A 22012-nucleotide genomic window follows, 5' to 3' on the forward strand; every position below is an offset into this window, starting at 1 on the left:
TTGCAGGTGTGGGATGCGGGATGCAGATTCTAATTATGCTCAGTACCCAGTCTTGGGTTAAAACTCTACAAGATCTCCTAGCTCTGAACCACTGATACAACTTCCAAGGACGTAGTGCCTTGACAGGCATACTCCTGTATGTGAATGGATGTCTTTGTAGATTATCACAAAAACCATGGATATCATCACTGAACTTTAAATACGTTCATGACCTAATATACTGGTTCATGTCATCCAGGATCAAATCCCTGTATGGGAACAATGATTTTGCTCATCAGTGCCTTTCAACTTACCTCATTCCAAACGCAGTGATCGGGCTTACTGGCCTACTGAAATTGTGACATAAAACCACACCATTTAACTCATTCATTTGTGATGTGAAATTTGATTTCAGGGTTTTTCACCATTATGTAGCGATATGTTCATCTGTGTCTAATTGTCTGTATTTCTGCTTGTACTGGTGCAGACTAATACAGTTTCAAAGTACCAACTCACTGAGTTACCACTGTTTGGTTAACATGGTTGCCCCGCTTGGATGGTAAGCCATCCACTCCTTGTTTAATGCCCTTAATGCTGAGTGCCATGCAGACTAACAGAAAGTTGGAGCTTTCAATGTCTTTTGGTGTGATGTAACCAGGAGACAGAACCACCAACCTTCAGATCTCAGGGACGATTCTTACTATGTATGACAAATGTATAGTACATTTAGAAAAGAATTGGGAGATCTTTGAAGTGACATCTCTTTTGTTTATGATTGTCACCAAACAAATTTATCTACTATGACTCCTCAGGAGGACAAGTATGGATTTACAGTGACATATCCTGTTTATGACTTCTCTTCCTGCATTTATCTTGCTGATTAGAAGCTCTTCAATTTGTCTGTGCCTCAACTCCAGGAAATAGTCCCCATCAATACATTGATGTGCTTAGTGAGCAGTTGGTAGATGAAGTAGTATAGGACAGTTGATCAATCTATGTTTATACAGGGATTACATGAAGAAGTCAATTCATAAAACATGCATCTCCGAACTAATGACAGGAAAATATTTGATCATTTGTATAAGTTGGTTAACCTAATATTTTACCTTTTAAGATATCTCTCTTTTACTTTCCTTTATAATACTTCAGTATTGGAAAGTTATGTGTTTAACAGTTGACTCTTTTGTGTCCTATTTGTATCAAAACAGATCCTCTAACTTTCCAACAATGCATTATATGTGTCACAGATTGCCCTAAATAATGCTGATGCTGCATAAAATTTCAGCTCAACCACTCACTCACTAATGCACTCTAAAAGTATCATTTGTTAGTTGTGATCTTTCTATCAATGCTGGATTTATAATCTAACATGCGTAAGTAATGTTTTGTATCTTGTAGAAATTTGATGGAATTGTTATATATCAGTTTTTAAAACTGTGATCAAGATTTGCATTTGCTAAAAGTGCGTTGATAAACTATGAGTGTTGATTTCAAACTTGACATAATTCAGAAAAGCACTATTTCTGAAAGTCACAATCCAGTGTAGGTGTTAGTTTCTGTAAAGATCAGTATCTAGGTAGATACAATACAAGCTGCACCATGCGTGGACTATTTAGTGTTCAAGGTCATGTGAGATATACAGTTCATGTGGTGTATTTGTGCTGTTATCATGGTAATCACACATTGTTTTGGGACTTTCCAAACATACAATACTGTTTGAACAAACAGTATGAAAACTATGTAGTTTGTGTCTGTTATTCAAAGGTATTCTCCCTGACCTGACATAAAGAGGAATGATCGGCCTATTTGGACACTTGCCATGTACAGGGAGTCAGTTCAATCTCTTCACTAATATTTATTACATGTTCATATGAGGGAAAGGGATATTATGTATATAACTTGTGTGACCTAATACAAAATTTGAACATGTTCTAGGATTGCACAGAAATCTTTACACCTGTCTATTGAAAACTCTGTTGCCCAAGCTTTCTAAGGCTGTTGCAAAATGCTGAATGCGTTGAATTCATATGCATTTTCTGCTTCAAAAATCTATTCAAGGTAACCTGTTGTATGGCTTTGCCACAGTGGTCCAGCTTCTTGAATTCAAATCATTATGATCATTTCCTCAATATTTGCTGTACCAAAAAGAAAAGGTAAACAGTTAACACCTGATTTTTTTTATGAAAAGTCACAAGTTACTGCATGAGATACAGATAATCATTACAGCTGTGCATCTGTACAGTATTTACATTAAGCTTTTATTTGAAGATAATGAGTGAGATTGTGTTGTTTTGTTAAAGTAAAGATTCCAGTAACTGGAACCCAGACTTTCCCTCTACCCAAGGGCTGGTTAGGACATTGCAGTCGTGTTTGTTAACGCCTCTCATGCTACACAGTTAGTCATGGGTGACCAAACCCTAATTAATTAATCATGCTTATGTTATCTGCTCTAAGGCACACATTATTGACCCTTTGATATCAGATTATGTCGCAAAGACTGTGGTTTGTTGGCATTTTGTACTTCCGAACTGGATCCCAGAGATGAATATTTCAGCTTGTCAGAGTGTGGCCAGTTGGAATTGATTTATGCAAGGTGAAGCAAAGGTAGGGTAATAGTAACAGCATGTTAAGAAGTCTGTTATTTTCATCACATTCTTCAGGAACACTTAAGTTTGTTTCTTTGTTTTGAATAATTGTTCATTATTTGTTTTGCTATGGCTAGTTGTGGTTAAATATTCTTAATCCACCAGTACTAAGTGTAGATATTTACATGAAGATATTTACAAATGTTACACTATGTATGTATTCAGGAATGTGAATGTGTATAATTAGCTTCTATCTATCAGAAGGAAATGTGTGCTAATGTCCCAATTCATAGACATCTGGCATAAGTGCATCTCAGATACTTGCTCTGGATAGGACATGTTACATGTCATTCTGTTGTAGGGCACACCTGTGGAAATTTAAAGCATGAGATTTTCTGTTACTTCTGGGCCAGTGTTTTCTATCGTTTACCATAATGTTTCTTAAGCAATGAATGGTTGAAAATTTGATTTGTTTTTCAATCATAGCAACACTTTTCCTCACAAGCAGGGCAGCTGTAAGATGTAAAATAATGCATCTATTATTATTTTCTTTGTGTGTGTTGCTAAACACATATGCTTCAGTATAAATCTCATTTCACAATGCTTTTTCTGTAGGTGAATTGTTTATTTGAACACACCCAGTATTGATTGATAAGCTTTCAGCCTACAACTTGATGCTAAATTAATGCCAACACAGGCTCACCAGGAATATGATAGAATCGACAAGGAAAGACCAGTAAATGAAATGGAACATGTGCATGTCCATCAGCATTTGTATTGAAGAAGGGCTCTTACTCAATTTATAAGGGATAACTCATTAGGTATATAGGTTGTATAGTCTACCCTTTTGAGCTAGTGATCTAAGGTCTGTGCTTGTAAAAGTCTGGGCTAGGCGCCATGTCTTTGACTAGCTGGATTGTCTAGTTCGGTTGAATATTATTGGCACAGAATGTGGATGAAAGATACAGCTTTCATTGATATTGAAGATATATAGCGCTCTATTTATTACCCACGTGGTCAACGTATGGGTAGGTGCATACTTGTCTCGACCTGTGTCCTAACAACATGACCTGAGAGTCTAACGATTTGATTGGATAACCAATGACCTCTCAATTAAGTCATGTTGTGACAGAACTACATTTCCATTCATAACAAACACGTGAATTCATTCATTCTACAACCTATATGCATGGTTGGAATGTAAACACTTGGAAAAGTTGCAGTGTCAAATTGTCAGTCTGACTGAAGCATTATATCTGTCGAAAAACATAAACGCCAAGTTTCCACTGGTGATATCAGCCAAATGATGCAACTACAAACCAAGAAACAGGGTGCTACAGAGTAGTTTACTGTTTGAGGCTGTTCGAGGTGATGACAACTGACATGCATCGTGACGTCAGTTACCAAGGGGGCAGATGTAATAACCATTACAGTGTGATGTCATGCTAAAATTGTTCTCCAGTACACAATTATTTCAACCCTAAATATAACAAAAATAAGCTATTTTGTCAATTTAATGTTTGTTAGACTCGGGTAATAAATGAAATACCACACTCATTCTCATTACATATGATTTATACGAAACGAATTCCCGTTCCCATGGTATCTGACCAAGCAAAAGTGAGGTCAGATACCATGGCAGGGACACTTGTTTCATATAGTACATACGTAATGAGACCTTGTGTAGTATTCTCAATTTATTCTATCGTTTTGACTGTAGCTTTTGTACAATGCCCCGAGAGTGCTATGACATCACAAACTTGATGATGTCACAATGCTATGACATCACTACACTGCAAGTCTAGTGGTAGTACACCGTTGAGAGGTGTACGTTTTTCACTGAAATTTAATGAAGAATGATTTTTTATGATAAATGGAATCTCTTCCTCATGTCTATTGATATCAGTTACATCAACATTTATTGATAAATAAAAAAATATCTTTGGCAAGCCTTGGATATTTTTATCTTTGTCAGCTTTTGTTTATGTAGTCAATATCTGTGTTATGTAACATATGAAAATTTCTCTGTTGCCAAGTAAATATGTGTACATTGAAGAAATATAATGGTGGGATTAACACCTGGTGTCATCACTGTTTATTAATGATTCATAAAGACATGCTCTGTCATTGTATGTCATGGTGTCAGTTACTGTATTGTCTGGTCCTGACACAGTTGTTTACAGACCATGTTGTACAGTTGTACTAGTGCTGAATGCAGCATCAAACAAACACATATGCTTGATCTTGTCACAATTGTACTATTGACTCTGATTTTAACAGAGATTTCTTATGGATGTTCAAAGGATTTTGATGGGGACATTGTTTAGTTTGATGAAGTCTTGCTAGATTGATATTTGTATTAATTATTTTGCTGAAAGTTATGTTTGTTTACCAGTTTGAGGACATCTCTGTAAGTAAACCAGCCTGATGAAATATTTACTTCTTTGATGAATTCTTTATCAGAGTGCAAGGTCCGGAATACTTTGAAGAAGCTGGTCTATTGTGATGTCTATCTTGATAAATTCTGTTAGTGTTCTAGTATGAAGTACTTACTTGTCTGATGACTGGTCTAATGAATAATGCACTATGTTGATTCTCCGTTGGGATATAAGGTGAAGTATTACTACCTTGAAGAAGTTCCTAATGGTAGACTCTTTTAAAAGAAATATTTACTTCTTGATGAATTCTCAAGTACTAGTATGGAATGATTACAAGTTTAAGGAAGTCTGTATAAGTATATTGATCTAATGAAACATTTGATACAGTATTTACAATTTGCTACTATTTTCGATGTTGTATTTATGATTTCAGAATTGCAGATACAGACCTTTTCTACCTAAATGTTTAACCTTGTCCACAAAGCTCTAGCTCAGCAGATTCATTCAGTGCATAGGTGGCTTGACACAGCAGCCTGTCCCACAGTGGGACGATCAGATTGAGGCACACTACAGTCGGACAACAACATCACCAAGGCAGGTACTTTCCTGGCAGGTCTCTATCAATCAATTGTTCCCTGGATTGGGCAGGTGCCCAAGGCTGTAATCAGCTCATCATTAATTAATTAGCCTTTGTCAGGGATGTGATGGCTTGTTGTGGCAAGCTTTGATCGTGATGGTGGATTTACTGCTGTTCAGCTGAATGTTTGGATATTACTGTTTCAAGGTATGTTACTTTTGTTTTGCGGTTGGTTATAGTTGTAGTTTATGTCAGTGTGATACTACTGATGGTGCAACCACAGGTTGAATATAATGGTATGTCAGTGTACTACCTTTTGTGCTTAGGTTTTGCTGTTTATTCTGGGTTTCATGAACATTGAACTTTGTTGAAGTTTTGATATTTTATGTTCAGATTTGAGTTGATATTTTCAAAAGTAGTGTTGGGAAGTAGGATTCAAGTGATAATGTCTGGTACATGAAAAATACAAAATTTGTACATCCACTTCCTTTGTAATTTAAATGTAACCAAGAAGAGTTCTTGTTACGAAGGATTCAGTGTACATGAGGAAAGATAGTGTGTAATTCAAATTTGAATTTGATCCCTCTCAACTGATGTAAAATACTTTCCTTATTGAAAGTAGGTCACAACACATGTGATAAGATGTCATAAATGTATGTGCCTTGATTAATGATAATGCAACTTTAGAAATCATTGACAAGAGGGCTTAGTTTAACTGTATGGTAAAACTGTTCCAGTGGCTAAGTGTGTTGTGTTCATTTCATTGTGTCCCGATTTGATGTATTATAATGGAAAATGTCCTGTCATCTACTATAGGACACTGATTTAAGTTCAATTACCCTAAATGACCTTGACTTAAGTTTCTTTTTGTGTAGTCTATTAGTTAACAATATCAAGTGTTACTTTAAGAAGTACTTGCTTGTGTTTCATGTTGATTGTTTTGTGGACTCTCACTTGTTGGTTATAACTTGTACAAAATCAGTGTAAAATACTTATATTTATGGTTTATATGGTGTGCAATCTCAGTGTAAAATGCAGGTGTCCTTGCCTGGATTATGCTGCATATGAAATAAGTGTAAAATTCTTGTTCACATATTTCATTTGGTTATTCATGTGAATAAACCTCTTTTTTTAGTGTTAATGCAATGATATCCATCCTTAGGTTCAGTGTTTGTTATACAGAGAAAATCAACCTGTATGTATATATTTGGTCAAAAAGCCTGCAAACTGCACAAACTTTATATAACTTTTACAAATGTCCCAAGTATTTGCAGTTGAACCTGGTTTGTGTTGTATTTTCAATTATGTGACCTAAAGGCCTCTCCTGCCCGTAATAACAATGATAACAGAGATCCTGAACTCAGTGGGTCACTTCAGCCATGCAGGCATTTTGTGTTCCAGCTGCTTGCTAGTTATTATTACGTGGTTAGGCCTTAACATTTTTATGATGAAAACATAGGTCTTAGTTTATGTTTTCAGGACATGACGTGTGGTAGTCTCCATGATAACTATGGTTGTGTCAGTTTTGTAAAAGTGCATCCATATTGACATTAGCATTTGCCTCGGGTTCAATCCTTGGCTCTGACATACCAAAACCATTAAGATATGGTACTTGTTGGTACATGTCTGGTGCTTGGCGTTAATGGGTGAAACAAGAACTGGTCAGCTGGGAGTCAATATGATATGTCTGAGTTGGGTATTCATGCATAACTGTGGCATGGTATTTCAGGGAACAAGCACTGTGGGAAACAACAATAAAAAAAGCCCCCCCCCAAAAAAAAAAAAAAGCTCAAGTCTGGACTAATACATGCTCACACACAGACACACACATGCACATCATTGTATGAGCAAAATTTTCTTAAGGGCAACATTAAACCCCATTTTACCTGACCTTACCTTGCATGAGCATCAATATGGAACATTTTACTCTTGCAACTGAAGTCCAGTGGGTTTTGTTTATATATACCTTATCTGAACAGTGTAGAAACATACAACAAACTCATAAATAATATCAGTTTATCTGTTGCAGCCACTGACATTACATGTTGTTTTCATTCTAGTATGTGGCACTAGTATTCAGATACCAACTTAACATCAGTGCTTCCTGCTGTGCAGGTTGATCAGAAGTTGAGGGAAACAAATAATTTCTTTCCTACAATAATAGGCACTCAAGAATCACTTGGCAGTCCACTGAGATGAATCCAGCATAATGACACCTAATATCAGTTATACATAGTTCTTTAAGTTGTATAGAGGGCTGTGTACAGGCTGCTTGTAATTCCTGTAGGCATTGTTTTCATGAAGAATGTGTTGGTGGTGTCAATACATTACATTGAATATAGGATATATAATTGAGACATCAATAAATATGATAGACTTTTGGGATGAATGTGGAAATTGTTGTGCATTGATTATATGGTTATAGGGGCTTGTCCGTATTGTTACTTGTTTGAAGACCTGGCACAGTTAAATTTGTTTCAAAGTTCAAATGTTCAGATTACACTCAATGAAAAAGTCAGTATATATAGGAGTCTTTTGAGCGGAATGATAGACATTGCACTGTACTGTCATTGGTGAGTAATACTATGCTCTGCGTTGTATAATCATTGTATGAAGCCACTGATGGTATACATCCATTTGCATTGACTGTATTACGCTTTGTATGAAGAAATGAAAATAGGATTAGATTGTGTTACAAAATTATTCAAAACATTGCGGCCAACAAGCTGTATATTTTTTTGAATTGAACTGAATTGAATTTCTTGTGTTACAATCATCTGGTTGGCAAGGATATAAAATGGTGAGCTGGACCATAGGATGGCACCTGTATATGATCATGCTGGTGAATTCACGAATGTCAGTTTACTTGTGTTTAGTTAATGTTAGCGATATCTGAATTTGATAATACCATGAGAGCCACGAACAGAGTTACTGCTACACAAAGCTGCAGTTAAGTTGTCTATATACACAGACTTACGCTGATGTTCTCTGTAGACTGTTTACATTCATTACATTATGATTATGTCCAGCCATTAACATGGTCTGTTAAGTTAAGATAACCTTGGCCCTTGTTATGAGAGTGGTCAGGTATAGGCTTGGATAAATATGATCACCAGGGCAGGCATTTGTTACTGATGTATATACTTGATCCATATCACTGTGCTGGGTGAACAAAGGTTGATCACTGAAGTAAGTATTTAATTTGGTAGTTATAGACAATTGTATTTGGAAATTTCATGTTTAAGTTCATTAGTTTTTCAGGTTAGAAATTGTCCAGACTTTATATGATAAGATACTGATAGGTTGTTATACAATGCTGCTTCTTGAATTACCATGACAGTGTCATAGAAGAAATTGATCGGCATGTTTTTCAGATGATAATCACAGGTGACAGTGTACCAACATTTTATGCAAAAGTACTTACTGTCATAGCCCTGGCTCTGAGCTTGTTAGTTTAACATTTATATCTTATGTTTGAATTCTAACATTAGCATTGCCAAATGCCAACATACATACTTCATCTCAGGAATCTGGATTATTCTTCATGGATTGGAACTGGTTTCTGAAAACATACATGAAGGCAGTGACACTGACAACCACGCACTTGAAACACTATTTATAGAAACAGACATTGTGAATAAGATATTGTCTGGTGAATGAAATACACAGGGTTGAAAGAGATAGACATAATAGTTTAAGTCTGTCATCAAGATATTGTCTGAGCCATGGATATCATGGGATTACAGTATTCCTTTTTCAGACAGCACAATTCAGCTATGAAATTTCTAAAGATTCTGTACAAATCATGAGATTTCAGTGTAACTATTAGGTACCTTAACACTACATATAAACTCCAGGATTTGGGGTCTTGTCTGATACCTGTACAAGAATTTAGGTTTTGCTGTTTTTATACTTCATCATGTACGAGCAACAGACACTAGGGTCTTCAGGTGATGACACAAGGTGCAGTTAATCTCAGAGGGAACTTGAAACAAAGGTGAAAATAGTCTACAGGAGAGCAGTTGCCAGGAGACTGTGTTAGGCTTGCATGATATTATGATATGATGATAAAGCAAGCCTGTTGTAGGTCCTAGGTAGGATATGCTTTGTCTGGAATGTGTGTACAGTGTTTACTTACTTTTCACTTTGTAAGCATTGCAATCCACAAATATTGAATGATGTTATGCAAACTGTAAATCCACAAATACTGTCACTGAATAATCCAAACACAGTTTCTTATGTCAGATGTGGAAATATTTTGTGTATACCCAGTGATCCATCACCTTGAATATAAGGCATGTTAAAAAGTTACATAGTTCTTTTTGACCTTTTATTTACTTTTAACATTAGTCACTTTGCCATGGTACGTGAGCATTAATACTGGATCTTATGTATGAATGCTGATAAGGACAGCTTTCAGTTCGGTCATTTTATTAGAGTTCATTATCTGCTTCAAGGTGCAGCAGTTGTGTATTTGTCATATTTCTTTGTCGTGTGAAAACAGAAATATAGAATATGCAATAACAGTGCTTTCAGTATTTCCATTATTTAGAGTTCCAGTTTTGTAATGTGTTTGTCACAATGTTTCTCAAGTTTTTTGTTTAAAAACCTTTACTATGTCCAGTTTGTTCTGTGTTTCTTAATAACGACCAGGGAAATTGACCTGTTGTCGAAAGAAGCGAGAAGTTATCCTCAGTATGTAAAACAAATCCCTGCCCAGAATGTCACATGTTGGTGAAACGTGTCTCCAGAGGATTTTACCATTGACCAGGTGTGAGAGAATTCTGTTCCAGTGAGATCTTGACCCTGCCCCTGACAAAGACTGACCACCTCAACCAACTACGAACACAGAGTTCATGCACGGCCAAATACCAAACATTAAGGTTAACTTTATGTGGTGTGTGTGTACCAGTTATTTCTTAATTTTGTCATGCTGGTCAGCCAGAGACACAAAACAAATTCCATCTGATTGCAAACATTGGGACTAATGTCAAAATATTTGGATTGAACATGACCATGTTTGAAATTTCTTCCAAAATAATATGTTTAGTCACAGTAATTTGATTTGTACTAAGGTAACAGCTTGTGAGTATGTCTGGAATGTATCTTAATCTTTAGAGAAAATCTTGGGTTGTTGGATAGAGTGTTAACTTGGTTATTCTTCTTGTTTGCACTACAGATATGAAGATCTCTGTACCATCCTGATCAAAGATGTCCGAAACACATTTTTGTATAATAAACTGATATTCAGTATGTGGTCTCCAGCACATGTCAATATATATGGTCAAGGGGACATTTTTCCTCACAGAACTAACAGACAAGAAGAGCCTTTAATGCCTTTTATTACATTGTTGCCATGAATGCAGTGTTATGGTGAATTAAGGAAACGAATCCCTATTTTCAAGAGCATAGTTTGACAGCCAAGGCTATTATCCAAGATATACTGTATATCCCTTTGCATACATGTTATATTAAATATGTGTCATATATGCAAAACTAATCTGATTGTATGAGTATCAGTATTGGACAAATCAGTATTGTTATGGAAATAATTACCATTTCATTGCTTAGATATATGGGAAGTCAGTTCAAATTAGTTATGATTTTATCTTAGAAAAATAAGAATCAAAGGTACATGCTGCTAGATAGCCATCAACTTGACATCCCTAACATTTGGTAACCATGTCTAACATGTCTCTCACAGGTTTTCCTGAAATGGCTACCTTGTCAGACATGTTCCTGTGTAATACTGAACATTTGTTCTTGTTCTTATGGTCACCAGATACAGGAAAACATTGTCCTATTGACACCCATAATGTTACAACATAGGTTGAACCTGTTCAAGTGTGCATGTTGACTTGAGTTGAAGCAGAGGAGATTTGTACCATTACTATGCTTGATTTTGTGATTGAACAATATTGACAAATGTTTGGCTGTGGCCTTTACCTGGGCAATATTTCAGTTATGATTGCTCAGTACCGCTCTACAATGCAGTGTTTGCTCTCAGTCGTGCCACAGGTGTAGTGACATTGGATGTATTCTCACAAGTATTACAGTGCTTCGACTCATTTCAGAGTTCTTGAAAAGCAGGTTGTGAATCAACCTGTGACATGTAGTTTATTCTGAACATGGTAAACAATGCACTGACAGCATTAACACATCCGGATGGCTTCACCTGTGAAAAAATGCAGCAAATTGCAGTACCATGTCAAAGCAAATATTTTTTTTCAAGAGTTATTCTTTTCAAATGGATTACTGGCAATGTTAGATTTATCATTGTTGAAGTGCACTGTGTCCAGTGACAAGAAGCAAAGACTGTTATTTTGTATTCTGAACAAATATCGTATCAACTTTTTATAGAAAGGACACTTTTCATAGAATTTCAAATCTTTGTCATTTTTGCTTTAATTTGCATTAACCGATCCTCGTGCAGACATTTTTTAGTTGTGGTGGAGTTTACATTTTGCTAATATGTAAAGGACATTAAAATTTTACTCCTCTAGTAAGTCAAGTATTTGCCAATATTTCTGACATGAAAAGGCAAGGATAAAATGGACAGGTGCAAACATGTTTTTCATCAGTATCATCTTGATAACACTGTGTAGCATTTATTAGACAAGCAGGATAATATTTATTTCACACACACTCTGTAACTGTTAATTTCATTTTCAGTGTATCAAATATGAAAGTTTAGTTTGATTATATCAGGTACAGATGATTGTAAGTATTGCTACAAGTTTGATGCTAAAATCACATAAGCTGCTCTTATTGAAATTGACAGAATATAATCAGCTTAAGAATGGACATATGTGTAGCAGATGACAACTGTGTATTGTCAGCATAAAGAACATCAGTAATGCTGAAAGTTTGGCAACTGAGGTCTAATAATTTGCCATGAAATTATGATTTGGCACCATTCATTTACCTCCGGGAGACATTACTGAGTTGAACATCAATCACCCTTTTCATAAATAAATCATACATGTATGTGACACATGTTACAAGGTATTTTTGTGTGTATTATATGGACAGATATGAGGAAGTTTAGACTGCTGAGGTCATGTGTAGATCTGTTAAACCTGCTAGCAAAGACTGCCACAGACTGTCGTTTTCCTACTGAGGTTACTGGTTGTGTCATCCCCTTGTTTAAGCTGACAAAATACCCACCTTTGTTTGCCACAAATGACCTTAAGCCCCTTGTTAGCTCATTTAGGGTCAAGGTCAACTAAGAGAGCGCATACTGTCATACCATTCACTGAAGCATCATATGGAGGTGATGTCGAATGTGTATAATTCTTATTTTCTTCCACACTACAAGATTACAAGTACCGTATGTACCCGCGTATAATGCAAGTTTTTCGTACCTAGAATGTTAGGGTTAGAAAAGGGGGTCGCATTATACATGGGGTATACAAACTTACGTATTTTTCCCCAGAGGTTTCACTTTCAGCAGAAGCAGAAGCACATGAAGCAGAAATCAAGTCCCATTGTTTATACAGTTGTATTAACAAGTGTTGGAGAACGTGTTCATTAGTGATTTTTGAATAAACACCCTACATGTGAAGCCGAAATAAGCCAAGTAATTTACTACACAGTTAAATGGTAATTCAATACAGGAAAAAGTCTCCCATTGTCTCCAAATGGCGGATTATAGAATGGTTTCGTATTTGCATGAGTAGAAAAGGGATGGGTATAAATAACTTATTACTTTACTTTTCATACCTCATCATGAGGTCAAAGAGAGAACGATTTGCATATGATGCTAGTTTCAAGCTCAAGGTAGTTGCCTTTTCTGAGAATGGAAACAACTGTGCAGCTGCACGTGAGTTCTCCATTAACGAGTCGTTGATGCGAAGTTGGAGAAAAGCAAAGTCATCATTGGAGGACGTGCCAAAGACGAAGAAGGCCAGATGGATGAGAGTCCATTAAAGCCACTAGAAGAGATTCTTTTCAAGTGGATCAGTGACATGTGGCAGTCAGCATGCATTGTGACACGCATGATGATAAGACAGCATGCTCTGCAGCTTCATCGGATGAGGAAGGACTTGGATATACTGACGACATTTAAAGCCTCTGGAAACTGGTGCTCTTGTTTCCTTAGAAGATTCAACCTTACACTTAGACAGAAGACGCACATCGCCCAGAAGATTCCTGCTGAAGTGGAGACAAAGGTTGAATTTTTTCACCCGCGTGTTCTCCATGAGAGGAAGAAGATTGACTACGACCTGAGCCAGATTGGCAACATGGACGAAACCCCCCTTAACTTCGACATGCCAGGTTCGAGGACCATTGAGACGAAGGGGAGTTCAACGGTGTCAGTTCGAAGATGTGGGGCTGAAAAGCAACATTTCATAGTGGTTTTGGCATGTATGGTGATGGAACAAAAGTGAGGCCTATGGTTATCTTCAAGCGGAAGACAATGCCGAAAGAAAAGTTCCCCTGTGACGTGTTTGTCACTGTTGAGGAGAAAGGGTGGATGGACGAGGCACAAATACACCAGTGGCTTGAACATGTGTGGATGAAGAGGCCTGGGGGTATCAGACGCTGCAAATCCCTACTTGTGTGGGATATGTACCACTCTTGGATGGTGAACGGGGAGCGGACCTTCACCAAAACAAACAAGCAGAGCAAGGCCTTGCTACCAGTCGTCACAGAGTGGGTGAAGACGGCATGGGAAGCTATTCCAACTGCAATGGTGAAGCGTAGTTTCTTAAAGTGTGGCATATCTAATGCCATGGATGGCTCGGAAGATGACATTCTTTTCGACGATATGGTTAAGTCGTCCGGGGTCAGGTCCGAAGACATTGACACATCAAACATACCCGACGACTTCGAGGATGAATTGGAGGACTTCTATGATGATATGACGGATTCAGTCGCATGGAGTGAGTTGTGTGGCGATGAATCTGACACTGAGTTTGGTGGATTCATGGCAGCTGACCTCTAATTCTGCTAGAATGTCTGTGCAAAATAAATGACTTCTAAAATGTACTTCGACTTTGCTTATATTTTTACGGGTGTCAATTTCATGTCGCACCGTTTGAACACAAAATGGCAACTTGTTTTGGAGTTACACCACACTTGACAAAGCTTCGTAGAAAAAACAACAACGCAAGGCAAACATGTATTTATTGGATGTGTGCTGGTAATGTGCTTCATTCCAGGTTGTTTTGGAGTAATACGCTCCACAAAGCTTCGTATAAAAACAACAACGCATGACAAAACACTTTTTTATTGGTGATGTGCTTCAACAATGGTCGCATTATACACAGGGTATATGATTTATCCTCGATTTTTAAGGGATGTAGAGGAGGGTCGCATTATACACGGAATGGCATTATACGCGGGTATACACGGTACATATACACAAATTTTAAGGAGACAAACTAAAACTAAAGATATGATTGCTTGTGTACTTGATTCATACCTGATTCATATATGGCAGTGTGCATTCTATATAGCCGCATTTTTCATAGGCCACAATTGTTGATGAGAGTGTCACATTCTTTATTTTCATGGACATATATACATGATATGATTTTATAGCTGTCCCAAACAATTAGGGCCCTCACATGTCAAATGCATACTTGGAAACATTACCTCATATATTGTAAGTGATTTCTGTTCTGATACAAATTGTTCTGTGGAAGTATTCATAGGTAGGAGAAATGCTAAGATGTTTTACCAGCTTCAGGAGTCATTGCTTTAATGGTGCAGTTTGTGATTGTATGTTCTTGAAATTCTTTCCAGTATACATGTAGTTGTACTATTCCTTGGTCTTGTTACATATATGAATACCATGAGGTAATAAAGGTTTTGATAATTTCTCTCATCATTCATATGATGTTTACCCAAGCAAATATGAATCTTATCAGTACACATACATATACTGCTAAGGCTTATCCAGGGCATCTGTGAAGTTTTACAGTCATGACCATATTTTGAATTGTCATAATCTGAAGTGTGGTGGGTATTGTTTAATGGAAAATACTCTTTGACTTCGTGGCTGTTGCAATATCACTTTATTCACTATTAATTCCGTATTTTATCAAATGAACTGTATTAGATTTGAAACAACTATTGCTGACGTAAGTAAGACCCATGATAAGTGATCCTACATACCTGACTACCCTTTGCTTGGGTCAATATGGTAGATAACAGCTCTGAACATGCATACGCTGTTTAAGGACATATCTGTGCTAGTAGAGGTGTTACCAGTGAAGGAAGAGACAGGAGATACCATAAACAATAGTACATACTTCAAAATTTATCTGAACTAGCTTTTTTGTTTATCACTGAAACAATGGGAAGAATTTTATCTGAAGATTTTGTGATCAGAGTTTGTGCAGTGGAAATACATGGTATGTATAGTATTTCTCTGTCCTTAGTTAAGGCAACAATCTAATTTGTCTTGTTAGGCCACAAATAATGATGATTGTGGGAATATAGATAGGTGTCAGCAGAACATTGTTGTGATAATAATGTTATATTTGATTCATGCAATGTATATGAAAACTACATAGCATTTATGTAATGAAGTAACAACAAATATCTAACTGATATAACTCAAGAGCATGACATTGTTATGGTAGCAAATAGACCATAACTAAAAGCATGGTGTTCTTAAGTCTATTATTTTGAAGGTTACTAACATGTTACTGAGACACATATGGTGTAAACTGTGTCATATACTAGTATTATATGAGTCAGGTTAAAATATCAATAGTTTGTGTGGTATTGTTTGGGTAGTTGTTGCATAAGGTGTGTGCTGACAACTGTGAAGTGCAAATGAGATAGGTGTACAAGTAATTTTACAGTGGAAAACCATGTGTCATTCTCATTAGTGAATATGAATGAGAGAAATTGGAAACATCTTCTTTGAGTCATATTCTACAATAATTTCTGTTGTGGATATGGAGCAGCTATTGTTTCCACATTTGTGAGTAAAGGATGGTCTGACTTGCCTCAACACTGCTACATGTAGCATGCATCTCTTAAATAACTTAGAGCCCATTACCTTTGATATGTGACATTAATCAGGCTTGTGTTAGACCATGCTGAAAGCTACATGTGACATGCCATCACTGACCAGCTGCAATAGTTAATTCACTTCTCATGGGCTGTACGACTCTCTTAACATGAACATAGACTGGTCAGAATCGTGATAGACTTCCAACTGTAAGTAATGCTAGTGTTTTTGTTCATTCAGTCATCCATTACATCATTTTATAAGTAGACCATTGATTTCACCGAAGTTGGTTAACTGTGTTTTTCTGATGTAGAATCCGTCATATTTGACATATTTGATCCATAATTATTTAGTTTGCTATCATGACTATTAAAAATTCCTTCAACTCATGGATTAATCAGATTAAGATTACACGATGCCATGGATTAATCATGTGGGTGTTTGTACTGTGCAAGAGTTCTAAGTGCAAGTATAAATGCTAACTTTAAATTAGTAACTTAATAACAATTCAGGTATTATTCTGTTTGTGTGTTACTGTTATAAAACACAATAAGTATGAATTTTAGGAAATAAGATTATGTAAGTTATTTGTTGTGAAGCTTTGTAATTTTCAAAGCATGATAACAATAGAATAATACTGTAACCTGAGTCATCTATACTCAACCAGCTTTTACAATATGGGTTAGAAAAACATTAATTTTCTGCCTAGCCAAGCGTTTGTGGAATGTTTCATTACAAATGAATACTGTGATTAGGTGCAAACCAACAGCAGTAAACTGGACATCAGTTGCAACAACATGAGTTTTGTCATCTTTTGATGCACTCAAAACTGTGCTCTATGTTATTTTGCTGGAATCTGAAATGTAATATTAATTTGTTTAAGCTTGTTTCATTTGTAACTGTTACAGAATCATTGTAGTCTTGTAACTTGAATTAGGCTTTCAACGACTTGATATTAACGTTCTTCAACACTGCTTCTAATTTGGAACAAGTAAGAAATATGTTGGTACTGTCGGAAAAAGAAAAAAGTGTTTATAGGCTTTTACTTTGCTTCCGCCAAATTTACACAACTGCAAATAGGATATGTCGAACTCCGCCATAACTGGACATTGAGTGGGATGCATAAGAGAATATCCAGAAAAGCATGTTTCATCATAAAATCAGGCAAACCTTAGAAAGTATAAATAGCTGTTGAAAACAATAGATCAGTGAGGCCTCTCAGCCAGGTATGATGATGGACCATCGACTCACTTGCCATGAAATGCATACTGGCACAAGGGGTCATCTCGTCATCGCTAAGATAAATTGTGCTTTTTTGTGTGTGTTGTAACATCTAACAAGTTTTTCTTTCTTTCAAGTAAATGTTTAGATGATCAAAAGGACTGGATTTTGTTATATATGTTGAGACATGCTGTGTACTTCCCTACTTTAATTCCCCTTGAGAATTATCATACCTTAGCTCATATCTTTATGCCGCAGCCTGACCCCAACAATCATCTGCTTCACCCGTCCGGGTTTTCCCTTTGAGACGACCCCTCCTATACCTGTTTCTTTTTATAGTGATAGTGAGAGTCCATAGTAGCTACATCCGTAATAGTTTCAGCATGAAAATATTATTAATTTGTATGTTAGCTATCGTTTATAATGAAGCTAAGTCTAATTTCAAAATGGGCATTTAAAAAGTGCCCTTAATAATACACTATCATCATACACTAATTTGCATAAAGCCATGTTCTGTTCCAAATAAGTCATTTTGAACTTTGAAAAAAATCTTCATTTCTCATTTCTCATTTCTGCACTAACCTTCCCCAGGAAAGCCCTTTTTTCCCTTTTCCTATCTCCCTACCATGGGCACTGTAGTTAGGCAGAACTTAGTATAACATATATTTCACACTTTTGCATATTAGGTACATAAATTGTAGAAATAAACGTGAAAAAATGTTTTCCTTCTATTTCCTACAGTACTATAGATGCATGTGTGTTACAAAACTGTTGCAATAAGGCTTGTTTTCATGGAACAAATCACTAGACTGAAATAGATGGTGTCATATGTATTAATATAGCAAATTCACTGTAAGAGCTGCCTTAGCCATGCTCAAAGGCTATACTGAATACTAAGCCTATGGATGTATAGTAATTCTATCCATAAAAGATGCAAGTCTAGACAGGCAGACTGTACGGATGCCAGTCTGTTCTTTGTATTTTCATTTAAACTTTCAATTATTACCTTAGAGATCTGGGCAAGTCTAGACTAGCCGATGTGATGTGGTTCTTATACACATATTCAATAATTTTGTCAGTTTCTGGGAATTTTCATTTTGGAATCATTTGTACATGTTTAGTATTGAATATGAAAGTGCTTCAATTGGTCATCTAGGATCTGTGCTTGTAGGCTTCATAAAAGTGGTAAATATCTGAGGCTTGCACCACTCCAGGCTTTTCTTCAGCTGTTATAACTAAAATACAGTTACACTTACTCCCTCATACCCATTCTCTCTGAGCTGAGTTTCATACACTCACTGCTCCATTAGGGGAACTCTTCTTGAACTAGACCTTAAAACCTAGTGTTTACTCTAACATTTAGTGAGGATTTTCCCTGTGTAATTGGTAGGAATCCAGCATTGGTCTGCTGGACTGAAACATTGACACTGGTACATGGTCTACATATATCATAAACATGTAAACCAAGTAAGCCATTACAAGATAGATGAAGGAAAACAACACAAGCTGAAGTGTTTTCGCTTTCCCAGATAAGCAGATTACGTGTTTTGACATGGTCTTACAATGTTGACATGTTTACAATCAGCAGTTGGCAAAGGTACTGAAGCAACATGGTGGAGGGAGGCCTCGTTTGGTAGTCCTTAAACAGTTTGTTTACTGTACCAGGTGTATGATATGCTTGAAATGGTAGATATTTGGGGTGTTAATATTGACACCTTAATTGTTCTTCATATGTCTTATGATCCATAAGTCACTGCTTTCTTCTTGATGCTGCAGCTTTGAAAACATCACTAAAATAACCAAGATTTTCCCATGTTGCATCTCAAGTACAGGGAAATTGTGCCTGGGAATAGGTTTTGAAACTGATAATGGTAGCATCCACTGCTACTTTGAGATGATGTATTAATCAAACTGTTGCTGTTTATCATGTGTGCTGACCACTCCTGTATCCAGGTGGGCCTGTGACATAAGCCATCTTACCAAAAGTCCCCACCTCCATCAGCTATCTCAGACCTGTGATGTAGGTGTAATGTAGGAGGTATGTTGTATGTTCAAACAGGCTGTTCCTTTTGTGTACCTCCAGATCACTGATCACACACATCAGTGTCAGAAAACTGCCCAGCCATAGGTCATGTTATGTACAGCAAGACAGACAGATATACATCACTCACTCTTTAGTTTGAACTGCTGAATATTTGCTAGTGGCCTCTGGCTATGTGATGTGATTCAGTAAGGAAGGTTGATGGACAACATGGAATAGGTAACATTTTGAATTTTCATTTTGATCATTTACATTGTGCTCGAATGCTGTTTTATGACTTGCTCTGATAATATTATGAATAATTTATAATTGAAAGAATACTGTTGCAAGCTTAGTTATGTTCACGAATGTCACCTAAGACTCTATACCATTATCCTGTCAAGTTTGAATATAATGATAGTGGAAGTTCATACTTAAGGTCTGTTATGCCATTGGAAGCTGCTGAATATATTTGGTGTCGCTGCTTATATTGTGACACCTTAGTCTTTTGGAGCTAGTACCCTAGGCACTGTCTCTGACTTGTTTTACGGGAAGATCGATAGTTTTGAAGAAACAAACTGAAATTTTGATGGGTTTTTTTCTCACTTTGGATTATATCTGTTTACAAGAAATTGAAATGATATATTCATTTCACTTTGCTAGCTATAGCGTCTGACTGAGAACAGAACTCAGCGAATGTTACTATGGACTTGTTCACCTGTGATCAACAACACTTCCACATCACTGTTAACTCAACTTATTGCAGCAAATTAGTCATCCACATAAACATTTGCCTCCATGAGGGGACCCTGTCAACTAAGTAACCTGCATAGGATGAAATCTTGTATAACTGACCTGGTATATGCTATACTAGTATCTTGAGATTGTGGCATGCCTTGTTCTGTCATTGTTTATGTCATAGTCAGAAGCGATATTTAGAAGAACCTTTTGCATTGATGAATTATTAAAAAGTATGATAGCTTTGGGACATAGCTACAAAACTACATTGAACAGTATCCCAAACTAAGCATGAAAGTCCTTGTCTTTACCCAACAGTTTTAAGTCCAAGATTTGCTGGTTTCATTCACAAGAACTAATTTCAACAACATGGAGTGCACAACTTTTGTATAACATTTCATCGACAGATGTCACCTAAGGTATCATTGTGTTGCTGTTTTCTCTGTGCACCATTGCTTTCAACATCATGGAATTGGACATTTGCCAGATAGTATGTATATATATATATATCATGTTTACATGATTGCAATGAGTCATTATTTTGTTTTGGAGAATATGTGTCCTGAATTTCCTGGGGCATTGTACATTAAATGGCAGCATGTTCATAAGTTTGGACTTTCGCTTCTTGATGGTAAGTTTTATTCATTTCAGGCGTAAACATGTAGTAGACACTGGATACCTATGTTACCGTGTGTGCTGAAGATGTCAGAATTTGAAGATACCAGTTGGAAGCGACACGTGGCGGTGACTGTGACAACATTGACAGCAGTGACAGTGACAGCATAATGGGAGAATACTCCAACTACTCCACATACTCCCATTCTGAAGATAATCCCTTCTCTCCAGATAGTCAGACGGGTACAGTGTACATCAGAATAGCCATACCGGAACTAAAAATTCAGGTAGGTGTATCATCAGCCATTGCAGTTCTGTGAGATGTGTTGAATCATATTGGCTTGAGAACTAATTTTGAAATCTGTTTCTGGATGGGTTTGGTTTAAGTATTCTGTGTATCTGTGACCATTTGAACCTAGATATTTTTCATGAGAGATTGTTGGACAAAACCAAAATATTTTCTCAGTATTCTCTATTAATGCTTATATACAAATGAGCAGTCTGGCCATAAAGCAGCAACAGAATTAACTGGCTTAATCGGTTCTTACAGGCATAGTGTACTGGTTAAATTTGTAATTTGTGTATTGTACATGTATGCAACTTTTCACTGAACCCTGGTCTTCCCGCCGAACACCTGGGATCAATTGCTAACATGGGTACAATGTGTGAAGCCCATTTCTAGTGCCCCCTGCTGTGATATTACTGGAATATTGCTAAGTACAGTGTGAAACAAAGCTCCCTCACTTACTGTCAGTGAAATAAAGAAGAAATGATTTTCTCTTACCTGACATATGTGTTTGGCAGATATCTACATAGATTTGTTTATACTGAATGAAAAGTTAAATGATATTGTCTTAAACATATATAGAATGTGTACTGATGTACTGGTATGTTTCATCCATGTTTTAGAAACTTTATTTCTGCATTGAT

The 22012-nt window shown here is 36.5% G+C and overlaps 1 protein-coding gene across 2 annotated transcripts in view; it reads left to right on the top strand.

Annotated features, from left to right (window-relative positions):
- Nucleotides 1-5588: 5588 nt before the first annotated feature.
- Nucleotides 5589-22012, top strand: part of LOC137286760 (SH3 and multiple ankyrin repeat domains protein 3-like) — a 100287-nt gene continuing 83863 nt past the window's right edge. The window contains exons 1-2 of one of the 2 annotated variants that reach the window (XM_067818740.1): nt 5589-5726; nt 21119-21369. In XM_067818740.1, coding sequence (XP_067674841.1) covers nt 21253-21369 — 117 coding nt within the window. In that variant the 5' untranslated portion in view covers nt 5589-5726; nt 21119-21252. Of the gene's footprint in view, nt 5727-21118; nt 21370-22012 lie in introns of those variants that run through there. The other variant, XM_067818739.1, reaches the window with a different exon arrangement.

The sequence above is a fragment of the Haliotis asinina genome, chromosome 6 (genome assembly GCF_037392515.1).
Source record: "Haliotis asinina isolate JCU_RB_2024 chromosome 6, JCU_Hal_asi_v2, whole genome shotgun sequence".
NCBI classification, from domain to species: Eukaryota; Metazoa; Mollusca; class Gastropoda; order Lepetellida; family Haliotidae; genus Haliotis; species Haliotis asinina.